At 55.6% G+C, this 16,818-nt stretch overlaps 3 protein-coding genes across 7 annotated transcripts; all 3 read left to right on the forward strand.

Annotated features, from left to right (window-relative positions):
* The first annotated feature begins 93 nt into the window (after positions 1–93).
* Positions 94–6,904, forward strand: IST1 (IST1 factor associated with ESCRT-III). 3 transcript variants are annotated; one of them, XM_085071254.1, is made up of 10 exons: positions 94–232; positions 1,196–1,295; positions 1,898–2,078; positions 2,320–2,407; positions 2,707–2,790; positions 3,170–3,280; positions 3,591–3,797; positions 5,121–5,213; positions 6,356–6,401; positions 6,566–6,904. In XM_085071254.1, exons 2-10 carry the CDS (start codon positions 1,208–1,210, stop codon positions 6,763–6,765), a joined length of 1,098 nt encoding a protein of 365 aa, XP_084927380.1. In that variant the 5' UTR covers positions 94–232; positions 1,196–1,207; the 3' UTR covers positions 6,766–6,904. The 3 variants fall into 3 exon arrangements, with proteins under 3 accessions (XP_084927380.1, XP_084927379.1, XP_084927381.1); XM_085071253.1 differs by having other exon boundaries at positions 114–253; XM_085071255.1 differs by lacking the exon at positions 94–232 and adding an exon at positions 459–588.
* Positions 6,905–7,057: 153 nt separating this feature from the next.
* DHODH (dihydroorotate dehydrogenase (quinone)) lies at positions 7,058–11,296 on the forward strand. 3 transcript variants are annotated; one of them, XM_085071243.1, is made up of 9 exons: positions 7,058–7,704; positions 7,976–8,173; positions 8,472–8,671; positions 8,884–8,966; positions 9,422–9,609; positions 10,068–10,181; positions 10,452–10,605; positions 10,679–10,838; positions 10,984–11,296. In XM_085071243.1, the coding sequence occupies exons 1-9, from the start codon at positions 7,687–7,689 to the stop codon at positions 11,051–11,053; spliced, it is 1,185 nt and encodes a 394-aa protein (XP_084927369.1). In that variant the 5' UTR covers positions 7,058–7,686; the 3' UTR covers positions 11,054–11,296. The 3 variants fall into 3 exon arrangements, with proteins under 3 accessions (XP_084927369.1, XP_084927368.1, XP_084927370.1); XM_085071242.1 differs by having other exon boundaries at positions 10,452–10,838; XM_085071244.1 differs by lacking the exon at positions 10,068–10,181 and having other exon boundaries at positions 10,452–10,838.
* Positions 11,297–14,716: 3,420 nt separating this feature from the next.
* LOC146431962 (haptoglobin-like) lies at positions 14,717–16,808 on the forward strand. The gene is made up of 4 exons (XM_085071256.1): positions 14,717–14,844; positions 15,175–15,236; positions 15,728–15,802; positions 16,009–16,808. Exons 1-4 carry the CDS (start codon positions 14,840–14,842, stop codon positions 16,770–16,772), a joined length of 906 nt encoding a protein of 301 aa, XP_084927382.1. The 5' UTR covers positions 14,717–14,839; the 3' UTR covers positions 16,773–16,808.
* The last annotated feature ends 10 nt before the right edge of the window (positions 16,809–16,818 follow it).

Consider the following 16,818-nt stretch of genomic DNA (forward strand, 5'->3'; position numbering starts at 1 on the left):
CCATGTAGTCCCTCTGCGCCGCTCTCCTAGACCGTGCCCATTCCTCGCCGGCCGCCGTTGCGCTACTACCGCGTCTGCGGAGGCGGACCGGGACACCGCCCGCCGCGTCGGCTCGACCGTGCCTCGGACTGGGAGCGGGGAGTGCCGGCTATGGGAATCCCTCCGCACGCAATGAAGTTCTGCGGCCAGCACACGCCATTTTGGGTGACAGAGACGTGCAGGACGGCGGGCGGTGAGCGGGGCCGTGGGACGGGTGAGCGGGGCCGTGGGGAGCGCTCGGTGTCCGAGGAAGTGACGGGGAGGCCCTGCTCCAGGGTCTCCCGCAGCCCCAGACCTGCCCCGCTCCGCTCGTGCTGTGGGATGTTCCCTAGGTGGACCTAGTTGGAGAGGGAGATGGATTTCCCCCTTCAGCCCTCGGATGCAGCTGCGCGGGTGAAGCTCAGGCAGAGCCAGCTGTGCATTGTCCGAACTGTCCGTGGGCACTGGGCCGGAGCGGCTGGTGTGCCTGGTGGCCGTCCTGGAAGCCGGGTCAGGTCATGGCTCGCTCCGCGCTGGGCGGTGTAGCCGCCGACCGGGAGGGAGGGGGAGGTGAGATGCAAACCAAGGTCTTTCTGTGTGATATCTTTTAAAGAAGCTTTTTTTTTTCATGAACGGTTCTTGGCAAACACAATGCTATAATTAAATACTGTTAGAGTTTGCTTTCTGTAGGATTAATAAGTTGAACTGGTTCCTGGGGGACCAAGCATGCGTCAAGTAAGCAGGATGAGTGTGGGGCATGTGGAATAGCAGCTTTTTCCTTCTAGTGACAACGTTATTGCAACCTTAGTTTGTACAACTCTCGGGTTAATTATATAGCTAGTATATAACTTGTATATTGGTAGGAGACAGATGGGCTTGGTTCTTCCAGTTGACTTTTCAGTTTCTTGAAAAATATCCAGGAAGTTCCCTGGGTAAGTTCCTGGAAGTTTCTAAGGCTAACCGTGTTAGCCAACTTGGTTGGGTGCAGGGTTGTAAGGTGGGAAAAGTAATAATGAGTGTGCGAGGTCCAGTCACTTATAAATAACTAGATTCAGGATTGGCAGGCCAGGGCTTGTTTGTTTGGGGAATTTCTTGGCCTCCCCTCCCCACAGTAGAACAGTGCCTGGTGTGCTCACTAACAGTTCTTGGTTCCACTGACCTTCCCTCTTCTTCACAGAAAGTGTTTATCATGTTGGGCTCTGGGTTCAAGGCGGAGCGCTTGCGAGTCAACCTGCGCCTCGTCATCAATCGCCTCAAGCTACTAGAGAAAAAGAAGAGTGAGTATTTAAGTGGGCAAGTGGGACCCAGGATGCTTTTGGGGCTCAGGAGACTTGAGGAGGTTTTTCTCAAGTTGGGGTACTTTCATGGGTCAAGTATGGAGTAGCTTTTTGCTCTTCCTTGCTGTACTCAGGCCTTATAACCTGTTCTGGTGCACAAGGACCTGGAAGAGCAAGCTGGCCACAGTCTGGCCTCTGTCCACTTTCCTGGCAGCTGTTGGAGTACAGTTTGTGGGGTGGTAGCTGTAGGCTGTGTGTGCTAGCAGCACAGTGGGGAACTCCCTGGGTGCTGACAGCGGTTCTTTTCACCTGCCCTGCCCTAACACAAGTAAGGTCTGTGGTCCTGGTTAACTCTGCAGGGAGGCTGTAGGTGCAGGAGTGTTTCCAGCAGTGTAAAATCCACTTTCCTTTCTCCCATGCATTAAGTGTGCTCGGAACTGGACATGAGGGCTCTGCTAAACCATGGCCAGGTGTCTCATGCTGCAGAGGTTTGATAGGGGAGAGAAGCTGGTGGTGGCTTTTTGTGTGGTGGGGATTGTGGGTGGTCTGGAGGCAGTAGCCCAGGCCAGCACAGCAACCAGTCTTGGGGATGTCTTCTGCAGCTGAGTTGGCCCAGAAGGCAAGGAAGGAGATTGCAGATTACCTGGCAGCTGGAAAAGATGAGCGTGCCAGGATTCGGGTGGAGCACATCATCCGTGAAGATTACCTTGTGGAGGCCATGGAGATCCTGGAGCTGTATTGTGATCTGCTGCTTGCTCGCTTTGGCTTGATCCAGTCTATGAAGTAAGCTCTGGCTGAGAGGGTCCTGGACTCAGGAGGGGGCACTGCTAGGGGCAGGTCTGGGGTACAGAAGGGCACCTGTGTTTGTCTCAGTGTCCTAGGTTCTCCAGAGACCTTTTCTTCCCCATATAGGGAAGACTGTGGAGCCCATTGTGTAGGATGGGAACTTCTAAGGCTAAGCAGATTGAAGGCAGCAAAGGCTGGGTGCATGGGGTGGAGAGAGAATTGTTTTCTTTGGTCCTAGGGAGCTGGACTCTGGCCTGGCAGAGGCAGTATCAACACTGATTTGGGCTGCACCACGCCTCCAGTCAGAAGTGGCTGAGTTGAAGATTGTGAGTAGGGTTGCTTGAGAAGTATTGCACGTGCAGGGTGGGGGGTGATAATGCCAGGTGCTGATGGAAGCCCTTGTCTAGGACTTCGTATCGTTAAAACTGAGGACTTTATGGGCTGTGCAGATGGAGACCAGGTGTCCTTGGAGCGTCTGGGGTGGCTGCAGCTGCTGAACCGGGGTGCTCATTGGCAAAAATGAGGGAGGGAGGGAGGGAGACAGACAGACGGGTGAGTGGATGTGCGGTGTTTGGTGGGGGAAAGCAGGGGTGTGCATGTTCTTAGAGTTTCTCTCCTGCTGCAGGTTGCTGATCAGCTGTGTGCTAAGTACAGCAAGGAGTATGGGAAGTTGTGCCGGACAAACCAGATTGGGACAGTCAACGACAGGGTAATGAACTGGTAGAACAGGTGGAGCTGGCAGAGCAGCCAAGGCTTGCTGCCCCTTGAGCCTGTGGCTAGTGGCTGACGCCTGAAGTCACGGCAGAGCAGGGCAGGTGCTGTATAGCCAGGGCCCACTTGCATTGGAGCATGGTGCTGAAGGCCCAGGCAGGGAGGCCCTGCCATTCTGGTTGTGGATGGGGAGGGGTGGAGCACATAGAGCCCTGGCCTGTGGCTGTCTGCAGCATGCTCTTCTGGATGAAGAGGCCTCCCCAGGGCTGCCTGCTGCTACCTGCATCTGGTAGCCCTGGCTGGGATGGTGCTGGTACAGAGCTGTGGGGTGCTCCACCACCCTGGCCCCGCTAAGTCTCACCACTCCTGTGTTCCAGCTGATGCACAAGCTGAGTGTGGAAGCACCACCCAAGATCCTGGTGGAACGATACCTCATTGAGATTGCTAAGAACTACAATGTGCCCTATGAACCTGACTCAGTGGTGATGGTGAGTAAGCCCCAGGATGTGGTACTGCAGTGAACTGAGTGGTCCTTGTGCTCTGGTGTCTTCTAGACAGCCCCAGCATAGTACAATCCTTGTTCCTTTATAACCCCTACAGCATGTGGCAGTAGTTACACATGCTACAGCCTAGTTCCTGGTCTGTTTCCCATTAATATCACTGTATAGCTGCTCTCTGTTCTGTCCTTGTAGCATATTCCCATCTTGTCCCTTGACAAATGCCGCATCTAATGCTGTACTGAGGGCTGTGAGCAGCACAGAGCTGTGTTGGTGAGCAGAATTCTTCTGCCCTTTCCAGGCTGAAGCCCCGGCAGGCGGAGAGGCAGATTTAATTGATGTGGGGTTCACGGATGATGTGAAGAAGGGTGGCCATGGAGGGAGCGGAGGTGGTGGATTTACAGCCCCAATGATAGGTAATGATGGGTTAGTACCCATGCCCGTGATGATGCCTATGCCTATGCCAACAGCAAATCCACCCTTCTCCTATCCACCTCCAAAGGGATCGGTAAGTTCCTTGGCTTTGTGTGTTTCCTTTTTCTGTGAAAGAGTTCTATTGTGGTACTTAGCCCTGTGCCTGCTGACTACCTGATAGCTCAGTGTGTCAGAAGGCCATCTTCTTGGTGTGAGGGTGAATAGGATGGAGGCTGTTGGCAGTGCAGCTCAGGCTTCGTGTTGCTTCTTAACTGTGCAGGTTCATACCCCTGTTCTCCAGCCAGCCCTCTTTGCTTCAGGGAACAGAGGAGTCCAGACAACTCCTGGGGCAGTTTCCTGACTGCCAGGCTTTTGTCTGGGAGTTGGAGCTGCATTTTGAATTTGGTAGGCTGGTAGTGTGCCAAGATTCAGTCAAGGAAATCAGGTGAGTTTTGTGGGATGGGAACAGCACAGAAGAATGTAGAAGAACCCTGCCTTCAGACCTGCAAGGGGAGGAGACTGAGCTCTTGCAGATGATTTGTTGTAAGGGTGAAAGCTAAAAAGAACTCCGTTCTCTGAATCAAGTTATTTACAGGATATCTGTGGAGACTGGTGAGCAGAATAGTAGGATGGCTTGGGGTCTTAATATGGTCCCAGTAATGCTGAAGTGGTTTTTGTGGAAAATCTGGGCCAAGTATCATCAGCTGGCTGTTGGCCCAGGCATAAACATGCTGGGGGCTTGTGCCAGGTCTAGGTCCTTGAGGTGCTGTTGTGTTACAAATGAGGGCAGTTCAAAGCCTTTTGTGAGCCAGAAACCTCTTTCCTATTCTGTGATACTGCACACAGGGCCAGAAATGGCAGAGCATTCCCTTTATTGGCCTGGTACTTCTGATGCCTTGAAAGATTAAGTGTTTGCCTTTGCTGGTTCTTTAGCATAACCCACAGTCCAGATAGCTGGGTCTGCCTGCTCCAGGTGACTGCATCTTGTCGCTGTTGAGCAGCTAGCAGAGTAATGAATGCATCAGTTCTCAGTGGCAAGAAGGAATGACCTTTATTGTTTTGATTTCATCACATATATAGAGTTCTCAAAAGTCACCCAGATTGGTCAGTCAGAAGCCTTCCCCCAGGCCTGATTGGCCAGGCCTACACTGCCCAAGTTCTGGGACACTGTTCCAAAAACATCCAAACTTTATCTTTATTTACAAAACACAAGAAAACTTCTCATGGGAAAAACCTGTGCTAGCCACAGCATCTGACTTAATACTTGAGAATCTCTTCGTTGTAAGCATAAACTCTTATCCACTTGGATACTTGCCTGCACTTACCTATGGCTCTACTTCCTGTGACTCCCATGATAGCTGTAGGCGTGTGGTATCTTGGGTGAGTAGTCTAGTGCATGACTGATCTCTTTGTACAGGAGAACTTCGGTGGCCTGCCAGTGGGGACCTACCAACCTTTCACTAACATCCACCCACCACCAATTCCGGCAAACCCACCCACGTATGAGTCCGTAAGTGCCTGAGCTGAATGGCTGTTGCAGGCAGTAGAGGGATCCTCAAAGAGAGTGCAGTGGTAACCAGAGAAGGGAATGTTCGTTAAGGATACTGCTGCCAAATTTTGGAGCTTTTGGGGTGGGGCTGGCATTGCTTACTGGTGTAGTGAATCACTGAGTGCATGTGATTGGAGGATGACTTGTGGAGAAAAGTTCCTCGTTCAGCTCTATGCTTTGGCTGCAAAGGAAAACTGAAATTTCTCTTGCTGCATTGTTCAAGTGGTGATAAACAGTTAACAAGCAGAGTCCACAGGTTCTGATTTTTGCAATGTGATGGGTTTATCACCTCGGGTGTGTTTAATTGTGGCTTTTGAAGTTATTAATAGCCTGGATGACAGTTTTGGCTGACCCAGATGCTGTATGGTTAAACACTGTGCCTTTCACAGATATTTCTCAGTCAGGGACAACAAAGCAGTGTGTCTTCATGCCTCCCACTCTGCCTTTGGTGACATGCTGTTTGGTTTTGCATTATCCTGAGTAGGGAGGAGCATAGCCAAGCACTGCGGGTGCTGACACCTTGTGCTCCCTGCACAGCGGCCTGAGTCTGGGATGGACAGGCACAGGTGCAGCAGTGCAGGTGAACTGGGTAGGAATGGATGTTGGTGGCTGCAGCCTGCAGGGAACGAGGAGTTTTACTAGCACAGCTGATTGTGCCATGGGTCTTTTTCCCAGACAGACCAAGACCTGAGGTGGGTCATTTCATACTGCTGCTAATGACATGCTGCTAGTGTCATTTCATGACTGCTGCTAGTCAAAAGGGCCTGTCAGTGGTTTATGAAGAAAGGGAGCAAGGAGCTGTGATGATGTGGATGAAGATGGCAGTGTATTCCTAATGATGTCCTTGATAAATATTTCAGACCTAGTAGTGTATATGCTCTGTTGATCCAGCTCCAGAATATTGTCAGTGAAGCTGCTTTAGTTGTCAGGGAGGGAGAGAAAAGCTGAAGAGCTGCCTCTGTTTCTTGGGAAGAGGGGCAGGTTGTTCCAAAGCCATGGTGGCCTGCTGCGGCTCAGGAGGTCTGTGCCTCTGAGCTGTGCCTTGGTGCCGGTGTGACCATGCCTGGTGGGACAGAGCTGTAGTAACTGAGAGTCTTTTTCAGATTGATGAGCCTAATACTGACAAGGATGCTGCTGCGCCAGTGCCTGGTGAGTATGTTGAGGTTTGGGAAACCTTGGGTATTACGCGCTGTTCAGAAAAACCCACTGGTACTACCTGTTGCTGGAATGACCTTTCCTTTGTGCGACTCTGTTTGGCCCAGCAAGTGTGTGCTGATGGTGAGATGCAGTGATACTTTTCTTATTATAAACAGGGCCTGAGCCCAAGCCAGAAACTTCTCCTAAACCAAGAGCTGGAGCTCCTAATACCTTTGATAACTTTGTGCTGCCTGAGTTGCCGTCTGTGCCAGACACGCTGCCAACAGCATCTGCTGGCGCCAACTCTTCTGCCTCAGAAGACATTGACTTCGATGATCTTTCACGGAGATTTGAGGAACTAAAGAAGAAAACATAAAACTTCCTGGGCTTCAGGAAGGAGGGGCAGGAGCTGTGACATCTTCTCTCTGAAACAGACTCCCCTTGAAACTGGTTTCCTGTATTAACCTCCAGTGAACATGCTCTTCTTTTTGAGCTCTTTTCCTGCTCTACTTACACCAAGTGCTGCTGCTTTCCTGATCTTTGCTGCTCCAGGAGGTGAACAGTGGGGAATGTTGTGAGACTAGGGCAGGGAAGAGCCCCTGTCAGTCTGGGTAGCTGTATGGGGAAGCTGTGCATGAAGTTCTGGGCACTGTTCCTGGCTGCCTCCATGATGGCTCTGGGCTCCCATTAGAGGCTCTCTCTTGGGGAGCCCTTGCTGGCCTTCATCGTGTTCTCTGTGGCATGTGTTCCCAGTTCGCAGGAGGGCGGCACATTCTGCCTGGGCCTCTTGGGTGCACGAATGGCCCTGCAGAGGGCAGAGCTAGGCAGGCCTCGGGGTTGAGGCAACAGCTTTCTTCCTGGGTGCTGAGCTGTGGGCCGCTGAGGTCTAGGGGCAAGGCATAAAGGGTGCTCTGACGGGATATGCAGCAGCCCCTTGTTTCCCCTTCCCGAGCCAGGGGCGAGGCATCCCGAGACTACCATACCTGTTCTTGACACTGCCTGCAGCTATACCATACCTGTCTGTGACGCTGCCCGCAGCTGCACAGCGCTTACACCGTCCCTGTCCGTGACCCGGCAGACGCTTTCCCGCGGGGCTCGGGCTGTTTGTACCTCGTGGTCGTTTCCAATAAAGCGGGGCCCGGGGCCCGCCGTGCGCGCGCATTAGCCGGGACCGCGCGGGGCATAGCCGGAACCTCTTGCCCAGACGTCTGCTGCATTGCTATTGGCTGAACGGGTACGCCCTCTGCCAATCACAGAGGAGGTTCCCGGAAGTGCCGTCACGTGTCGGGCTGAGCAGATGGCGGCGCCACTGCGGGTGAGCTGCCCGGGAACCTCGGGGGGACCAGGAACCGTCCAGGCGGAGAGGCTTAGGGGGTCATGGGGACTGTCGGGCTTGGCCGGTTGCGGCTAGAGCGGGCGGGATGGGATGGGACGGGACGGGTGGTGTGGGATCGAGGCCGGCGTGGTGGGAGAGGAAGGGACGGGATGTGATCAGTACCGGGACGGGACGGGACGGGACGGGACGGGATGGGATGGATGTGCCGGTGGGGGATCAGTGCTGGTGAGCCGCTGATGGTCTGGTGCAGGGACGCCTGCGGGCGCTGGCGCTGGGAGGCTGCGGGCTACTTCTGGGATCGGTGCTGGCGGCAGGAGACGAGCGGCTCTACACGACGGCGGTGATGCCCGCGCTCCGGGCGCTGCCTCCTGAGGCCGCCCATGGCCTTGCTTTGCGCGCCGCCAAACTCGGGTTGCTGCCTCCCACTCGTCCCGACGGCCCAGCGCTGGTGCGACTCTCGAGAGGGGGGAAAAGAAAGGGGGACCGCGGCAGGGTGCGGGGATCAGGACGGGGAGGGCGGCCAGGATAGAGGGATGGGGGGTGGGTCGTAGGGCCCGGCGGGGTGTGCAGGCGGCCGGGTCCCTTCGCAGTCCGTAGGGGGCGAGGAGGGATCCTCAAGCAGGCACCCCATGAGGACATCCCATAGGGCGGGGGAGGCGACTGGGTCTGTCGGAAGGGGGGCTGGAGCGAGGCTTTGGCAATGGCTCTTGGAGTGTGTGGGCTCTGACCCAGACCCAGCCCCGCAGGAGGTGCAAGTCCTCGGGCGGCGTTTCTGCAACCCATTGGGCCTGGCTGCTGGCTTCGACAAGCAGTGCGAGGCTGTGGATGGGCTGTACAAGATGGGCTTTGGCTTTGTGGAAGTGGGGACTGTCACTCCCAAGCCCCAGGAAGGGAACCCCAAGCCCAGGGTCTTCCGGCTGCCAGAGGACGAGGCGATCATCAACAGGTGAGATCTGAGGGCAGCTGCTCTGCCACATCCCACAGTCTGCCCACCCTCAGGGAGGGTGTTTGTGGAGTCTGTGGTCGGTGCTCTGGTGACTCTTGGGTTGGATGTGCTGAGCAAAGCTGCAGAGACCACACCTCTGCCTTGTGTTTTTTGCACGCCTTGTTCAGGGCTTGCAGACAAGCCAGCCTTGAACCCCCTCTGTCCTGGAGCAGGTATGGATTCAACAGCCATGGCCATGTCGTGGTGGAGCGCAGGCTGCGAGCCCGCCAGGAGACACAGATCAGGCTCACTGGTGGTGAGACAAGCTTATAAGCCTTTGTTCTTGGGGTCTGCAGGGTAGATTTAAAGGGTCTCCCAAGTATCTATAGGCCAGGATTGCTGTGTAATGTTGGTATCTAGGCACAAGAGTACCCTGGCCAGAGCAAGGTACAGTCAGATAGTAAGACTCCTGGGACTGTAGTCTCTTACCTTTGGCATTGTGAGTAGGTACCTTTCTCCTGCTCTTTTCTCTGGGATCAAGCTCCACTTGCTGCTTTGGGCAGGATGTGTCTGCTAACATAGCCAAAGCCAAGAGGACTCCAGCTGGGCAGATCCTGAGGGCAGCTTCTGCCAGCCTGAACGCTGTGGTGCTGGGAGGTGCTGATTGGAGTGGCTGTAACAATGCTCCTGTGGCTGCAGGACAGTCCCAGGCCCCATCCTCATGAAACACATGGGTCCTGCTGCCCTGGTTCAGCTGTGCCTGTGTTCCAGCTGGGATGCCTCTTGGAGTCAACCTGGGCAAGAACAAGAGCTCTACTGATGCTGCAGCTGATTATGTGGCTGGAGTCCGGACACTGGGCCCTTTGGCTGACTACCTAGTTGTGAACGTGTCCAGCCCAAACACCCCAGGGCTGCGGGACCTGCAGGGCAAGGCTGAGCTGCGGAACTTGCTGAGCAAGGTGGGTGCTTCCCCCCAGCTAGCCCAAACCACATCTACAGCAATGGAAGCATGTCATGCCCTGGCAGCATCTGCACTGCTCCAGCCAGTGGATTTACCCCAGCACAGAGGTGAGTGGGATGGCTTCCCAGAGCAGTGGGCTGCTAAGATGTCTCCTGATCAGCTGCTGCCATAGGGTATACTGGGGCACTGTATTCGTGGAAAGGGCTCAGGAGCAGTGAGCATTGCCTTTCACTCTGTTCTTGCAATAGGCAGCGAGTCATCCACCCCACAACTTCTGGTGTCACTGGGGTCCTGTGCCTGCTGTGTGCTCCAGGTCCTCTGCCAAGGGTGCCGCTCCTGTCGGTGGTGCCACGTAGAGGCAGGGCCTGTCCCTGTACTGCCCGTGGTGGGTGTCTGTGGCTCCTAGTTGGGGCAGGAGGCATCTCCCTGCCATGCACTGCCCATGTGCACCCACAGGTGCTGGTGGAGAGGGATCTGCTCCCCTGCGAGCATAAGCCAGCCGTGCTGGTGAAGATTGCCCCTGACCTCACTGCACAGGACAAGCAAGACATCGCCAGCGTTGTCTGTGAGGTGAGGAGGCAGGGAGGCCACCAGAGGCAGGACCATAGTGCTCCTGGCAAGTCACCTCTGTGAAGGACAGGTGTCCTGGGTAGGTCAGAGTCTGTGAGAGCCTGTGCGTGTCACCCAGGCATTGGGTGACCCAAACAGTCCAGGTGGTGAGAGGCAGCTTCTTTGTCCCCAAGCACGTTTCTGGGTTGTGTGCTGGGGGGTCCTGACCTGATGGGAGGGGAGGGCTGGGCTGCCTGTGGAAGCTGTGTACTCACACTACTGCCCCTGTAGCTAGGTGTGGATGGGCTGATAGTCAGCAACACTACTGTGAGCCGCCCCAGCAGCCTTCAGAGTAGGCAGCGCATGGAGCCTGGAGGCCTCAGTGGGAAGCCCCTGCGGGAGCTCTCCACAGAGACCATCAGGGAGATGTACACTCTCACCCAAGGTGATGGCAGAACAGGGCGTGGGGGTGCACACCAGCCTTGCCCATGCAATCCTAACTCTGTGCCTGCCCACAGGCCGGGTGCCCATTATCGGGGTGGGTGGGGTGAGCAGCGGGCAGGATGCCTTGGAGAAGATCCGTGCCGGAGCCTCGCTTGTGCAGCTGTACACAGCACTTGTGTACCATGGGCCGCCAGTGGTGGGGGCTGTGAAGCGGGAACTGGAGGAGCTGCTGAGGTGAGTGAAGGCCAGGCCCCTCCCCAGAGAGCCCTGGGCCTAGGGCAGCTCTGGACAGCTGTGTGCTCATGCCTGAGCTATGGCACTGCGGGGTACACTGAGCCAAATTGCCAGCCCAGTTCAGGCACACATTGTCCCTGGTTAGGAAGCAGGGCTTCAAGAACGTCATGGAGGCGGTTGGAGCAGATCACCCGTGCCGACATGCTGCAAAATGAAGACCTAGCTGGCAGGACCCATGGCTGAGCAGGGATGGGTCTGAGAATTTGAGTGCTGGGCAAACTGGGGCTGAGATGAGGTCCTGGTACCAGCCTCTGAGAAGGGTATGATGGGTGAAGTAGGGGCTGCAGTGGTGGGGAGCAGGGGATGGGGCCTTCACAACAGTGCTCCTGTTCAGGGCTGTGTTTTGGCTTCCCTGTGGACAGCAGAACTGAGTGTCAATAAACATTTGGCTCTCTGGGTCCTGTGTGCTGCTTTGGGGACACCCCATGGGCTGGAGGGATGCAGCCCAGCTCTCCTCAGCTGAGTATGATGAGCTCTCTCAGTGTTGCTTCTACTTTTCCTGGTGGGAGAAGCCACAGGGTGGCTGAGCTCTGGGATGGACAAGCGCACCAGGGCTCCTCTGCCTGAGGCCAGCACTTGTAGGGCAGTGGTGTGTTGCTGGGTGCCAGCTCATCACTTTGATGCTAGTACCCAGCTGTTTGGAAATGGCTGCAGTCATGCCTTGTCAGTTGTGGAGGGGGCCTGATCAGAGGTGCTTCTGTCGGTTTTATCTCTGGGACGTCTGGTGCTGACATTTCCTTCACCCTGAACTCACTGCAGTCCTCTTGGGCTCTTCTTGAGCAACAGCTCACCGTGCACGTGGCATTCCGTCAGCAGCCTCTCGCAATCCACCCTGCAGAGCAGGATTGCATCACAATACTTCCCCGAAGTTGTTTACAACTCTTGACCTCGCTCTGAGTGGCCCTTGGATCATGCCAGGGCTGTTGCCTGCCTGCTCTCCACCTCCAGAGACCCCTGCACTAGCCTCTTCATTTCCTGGATTCTCTGCTGTGGATGCATGACACTTCTCACTGTTCTAACAGGGATGTGACCTGGTCTAATGGCTAAGGTGTTGATGTGGTTTGGAGAGTATCATGGTTTGACCCTGGCCAAATGCCAGACACCTATGACATCTGCTCTCTGTGCCCTCCCCTGTTGCAGCTGTGCAAGAGGAGAGGGAGAGAAAAAGCTAATACACACATACACAGGCCTCATGAGTTGAGATAAAGAACTGCAGAGGACACACTGAAGGGCAAAACAGGATGAAACCTAAAGTTGCAAAGTGATTTATTAACTTAAACAGATTCAGAGGAAGATAATGAGAAGTAAAAATAACTTTTAAGACACCATTTCTCTGCCCACCCCCCTCCCTCCTTCCCACCAACAGCATGGGGGGGGGGCAGGCAGGGTATGGGGTTTTTTGGGGGTTTTTTTTGGTCATTCCATTGCTGAATTTTTTTCTGCTGCTCCGGGAGAGGAGTCTTCTGCATAGCTATGGGTCCCTCGCACAAGAGACAGTAGCATGGGTCTGCAGGGTAGATTTGAGGGTCACAAGCAGCAGCTTGCCCAAATCTGGTGCAGCATGAGTTCTTGTCCATGGGGTACAGACTTCTGAGCCAAGGCCAGGTTGTTTCCATCTCGGGAGCAAGGCCTTTCCCTCTACTGGGACTCCCACTGGATCAGTTTCCTCCAGGCATCCACCCATTCTAGCGTGAGCACCTCCCCACAGGCTGTGGGTGGATCTCTGCACCCTCCACGGGCTGCAGGGGCACCACCTGCTCCCCCCATGGTCTTCACCACAGCTAGCAGAGGGTTTTCAGCTCTGATGCCTGGAGCACCTTCTCCACTGACCTTGGTGTCTCTGTGTTGTTTTTCCCTCACATATTCTCACAGCCTCCTCATCTGGCTAAAAAAAAGTGTGTGCTCACATTGTTCCGATTTCTTCTTAAATATGTTATCACTGAGGCGTAATTAACATCTCTAATTGGCCCAGGCTTGGCCAGCAGCATGTCCATCATCTTCAGAGCCATCAGAGATTGGCTCTGCTGGATATGATGAAAAGTACCACAACAGCTTTTGAAGGGTTTACATTTCCCCTAGATGATCAAGACATCTTGCTGATGTTCTGGGCTAAGCAAAACCAACACAGAGAGGGCCTGGGAGACTTTTGCTCTCCCAGTCTGAGGGTAACACAGCACCTTTCTAAAGTGGTGCTGAGGTTCATGGATTGTTGCATTCTGTGCTGGACTCCAGCCTTCTGTATGGTGGCTCAAGTATGGCTGGTGCTGGGCCAGGGATGTCAAACCCTGCATTGTTTAGGGACACAGAAGCCCAGTGAGATGGAAAGAAGCTCAAAGAGGATGGAAAAGCTGCCTTCTGGGTGTCTGGGACTGGACACAGGTGCCCTTTCTGAACCTGAAGGACTGGAATATCCCCACCAGGCCAAGCTTCAATGGCTCAGAGCTAGGGCTGGACCCACGTGCTCTGAATGGTTTTGTCATGGTTTGACTGGCCAAACACCAGGCATCCACAGGAGCCATCTTTGTGGCCCCCCTGCTGCCAAAAACTGGGCCAAGCAAAACCAGCACAGGTGGCCTCCCTGCAGCACTGGCTCCCTCCCCCCTGCTGCCCCTCGGCTAGGCTCCTGTGGGAGGCAGACTGTGGGAACAGGCTGATGTGTTCTGCCCCGCACCCCTGCTGCTGGCTGGCCACATCCAGCTGGACACTAGCCAGTGGTTGCTGCTGTGAGTTCCAGTAAGCTGGATTGGGCCCTTGGCACTGCTGACAAACAACCTGCACTCCAGGAGCTGCCAGGATCCTGGGGCTGCAGCCTGCTACATGAGAAGAGGTGGCTACTGGTTGGAAGCTGTCTTGGCTGTGGTCCCTCAGAGTCTGCCCCTGGCATGAGACATGTTGTACTGTTACAGCAGGCTCCAGGAGGGGGGCACAGGCTGGCTCCCACCCGGAGCGAAGTCCCTGGTCCTCATAATTCCACCGGACCTGGAGCAGGCGGCCCCCGGGGTCTCGCGGGCTGGCGTAAGTCTCCCAACCACAGAAATTCTAGCAGGAAATGAAGTAAGATGAAGGAACGAACTGGAACTCCATCTCTGTTCTGTCAGGGAGGTTTATTTGGGGTATGGGGAAAAGGGGTTGCAGGGGAAGGAGAACGGGGTAGGTCAGCAGCTGGCAGCACAGAGATGGAAGACCCCTCTCTGACGCAGACACGGGCTTATAAGGGGAAGAGAAGGGGCGGGATTTTTCTCCCCTGGAGCCAGTCCCGGGAGATGGAGGGGGAGAACTGACAGGGGGAACACACCAATAGGTTTTCAGGTACAGCAGAGTGCGTATTTCAAAATGAACCAATAGCATACAATGCAGGGAAACAATGGAAGCACATGGAATCCTAAAAACCCACACTGCTACATTGTACCTCTCAGTCAGCCAGACTGGTAGTGCCCAGATCGCTAGCATCCCAGCGCTGGATGGTGCGCCCTGTCTGTGGGCAGAGACAGGCACAGAATGGGATAGGACTTGGGTCCTGTGCCCCAGCTTCACCTGCCAGCACTGGGGCAGCTGCCTGTGTCCTGCACGGACTGTGTAGGTGTGGGCACAGGGCAGTTTTGCCAGGGACCGAGGCTGGTCTGCTCTGTGACCCTCAGCTGGTGTCACAGTGCCAGGGAGCCAGTATCTGCAGCCAGCTCCCTCCCCCATATTTGTAGCTGCAAAATCCGGGAAACTCTTGGCATACTGGCTTCCTGTCAGGGCTTGGCAGCTTCCTGGGAGCCTCTGCCAGGTGGAGCTTTTTCTGCTCTTGCTGGGAATTGTGCTGGCTACAGGCACCAGGGTCAGGAGGTCTGGAACTCATGGGCTGCACCAGGGTGAAGGAAGGGGTAATAAAAGGGGTAAGGAGGAAGCTCGGAGCAGTAGTGACCTGCAGGAAGAGGCTGCTGTGAGCTGTGAGCATGGGGTGAGCAACACCAATATGTCTCTGTATGTGCTTGGTGCTGTGTCTGTCCTGCTTGCCTGGCTGAGGACCTGGACCCAATGAGGGCCATGACAGAACCAGTGTTGGGCCTGGAAGCACCCCGGGTCCCAACACTGCAGTCTTGCTCTCTGCAGCAGCAGAGTCCAGGTGTGACTCCCAGCTGTCTGACGGGCAGCCCCGGGGCACAGAGGTGCTCCTTTTCCCTACTGGGACAGAGCATGAGCCCAGCCAGGGCCCTGGGTCCTGGTAGAGCCCACATCTGGGGTCAAAGAGTAGGAGTTCTCTGCTGAGGCTGCCCTCTCTTTCCTGCAGACCTGTGGAGCTGCTGATTGCTGGCCTGGCCTGGAGTGTGCTGGGGACTGCAGCTGCCACCGGTACCTTCCAGGGCAAAGGTGGGGCACTGGGGCTTGGACAGAGCTGGGAGGGGGCTTGGCAGCGAGCAGGCAGGGGCCAGGAAAGACAGAAATGGGGACCCAGCAGAGGTGGGAGCATGTCCTGGGCTGGGTGCTCTGGGCCAGCTGAGGATTCTCTGCCTGCTCAGTGGATCTGTGCAAAATCTGTGGAGATTGAACATGGCTGTGTGGAGCACCTGGTCAGGTACCACTGCAACCCATACTACCAGCTGTGCAGCTCTGGTGATGGTGAGGCACATGGCATGGTCACAGCACCCAGGGACGGGGCTTCTCCCCAGCTCCAGGGAATGTGTGGGGCTGCCCAGTACTAGGTGATCCCGCCCTACAGTCCACCTCTCTTCATCAGGGGTATGAATAGCTACTCCTGTTCACCCAAGCCCTGCGGAGGTACGACCACCTCTGTGCCTCCCCTTCTACAGGGCAGTGGTGCTGACTCTGGCTTCCCTCCATAGGAACATACAAATGTGATGAAAATCAGGTATGGGTGAGCCCTGACGCTGTTAAGGAGGTGCCTGTCTGTGAGCCAGGTGAGAGCAGATTGCAGTGGCTGGGGGCTGTGAGAAGCAGTGCAGGTGGGGGGCTGTGAGCTGCCTGTCTGGGCAGCCAAAGAGCTGCACGGAGTGCTTGCAACCTCCATCTTTGGTGCTGCTCCCTGGCACTGCTGAGCACCAGGAGGTGTTTGGCACCCACTGGGCTCAGAGGGCTCACCTGGGCCCTGCTCTGCCCTTTGTAGTGTGTGGGAAACCGAAGAACCCCCCCAGGCAGATACAGCGCATCATTGGGGGCCTGCTGGCTCAGAAGGGCAGCTTCCCTTGGCAGGGCCGGATGGTCACCCGCCACAACCTCAGTGTGGGGGCCACACTCATCAGTGACCAGTGGCTACTGACCACGGGTAGGAATGTCTACCTGAATCACAGTGAGAATGCCACACTGGAGGAAATCGCCCCTACACTGCAGCTGTTCCTGAGCAGCCAGGAAGAGCCTGCTTTGGGCATCGAGCGCATTGTGCTGCACCCTGGCTACCCACAGGCGGTGGACCTGGCCTTGCTGAAGCTGAAGCAGAAGGTGCTTCTTGGAGAGGAGGTGATGCCCATCTGCCTGGCCCAGAAGGACTATGTGCACCCAGGGCAGGTGGGCTATGTCTCAGGCTGGGGCCGTGGTGCCACCTTTGCCTTTCCTGACATGCTGAAGTATGTGATGCTGCCAGTGGCTGAGAGAGAGCAGTGCTGGGAATACTACAATGCACGGAACGCATCCTACTGGGTCCAGCCCATCCTTAGCAATGACACCTTCTGCGTGGGCATGAGTGAGCTGCGGGAGGACACCTGCTATGGGGATGCAGGTGGAGCCTTTGCCGTACAGGACCCCGATGATGACACCTGGTATGCAGCCGGCATCCTCAGCTATGACAAGACCTGCACAGCCGCAAAGTATGGTGTGTATGTGGACGTGAAGCGTGTCCTGGCGTGGGTGAAGGAGACGGTGGCAGCTGGCTGAGTCAGGGCCATGAGAGAATAAAATTGTTGCACATCAGGCTGCAGGC

Source organism: Lichenostomus cassidix, chromosome 11, assembly GCF_008360975.1.
Source record: "Lichenostomus cassidix isolate B80296 chromosome 11, HeHo_3.0, whole genome shotgun sequence".
Classification (NCBI taxonomy): domain Eukaryota; kingdom Metazoa; phylum Chordata; class Aves; order Passeriformes; family Meliphagidae; genus Lichenostomus; species Lichenostomus cassidix.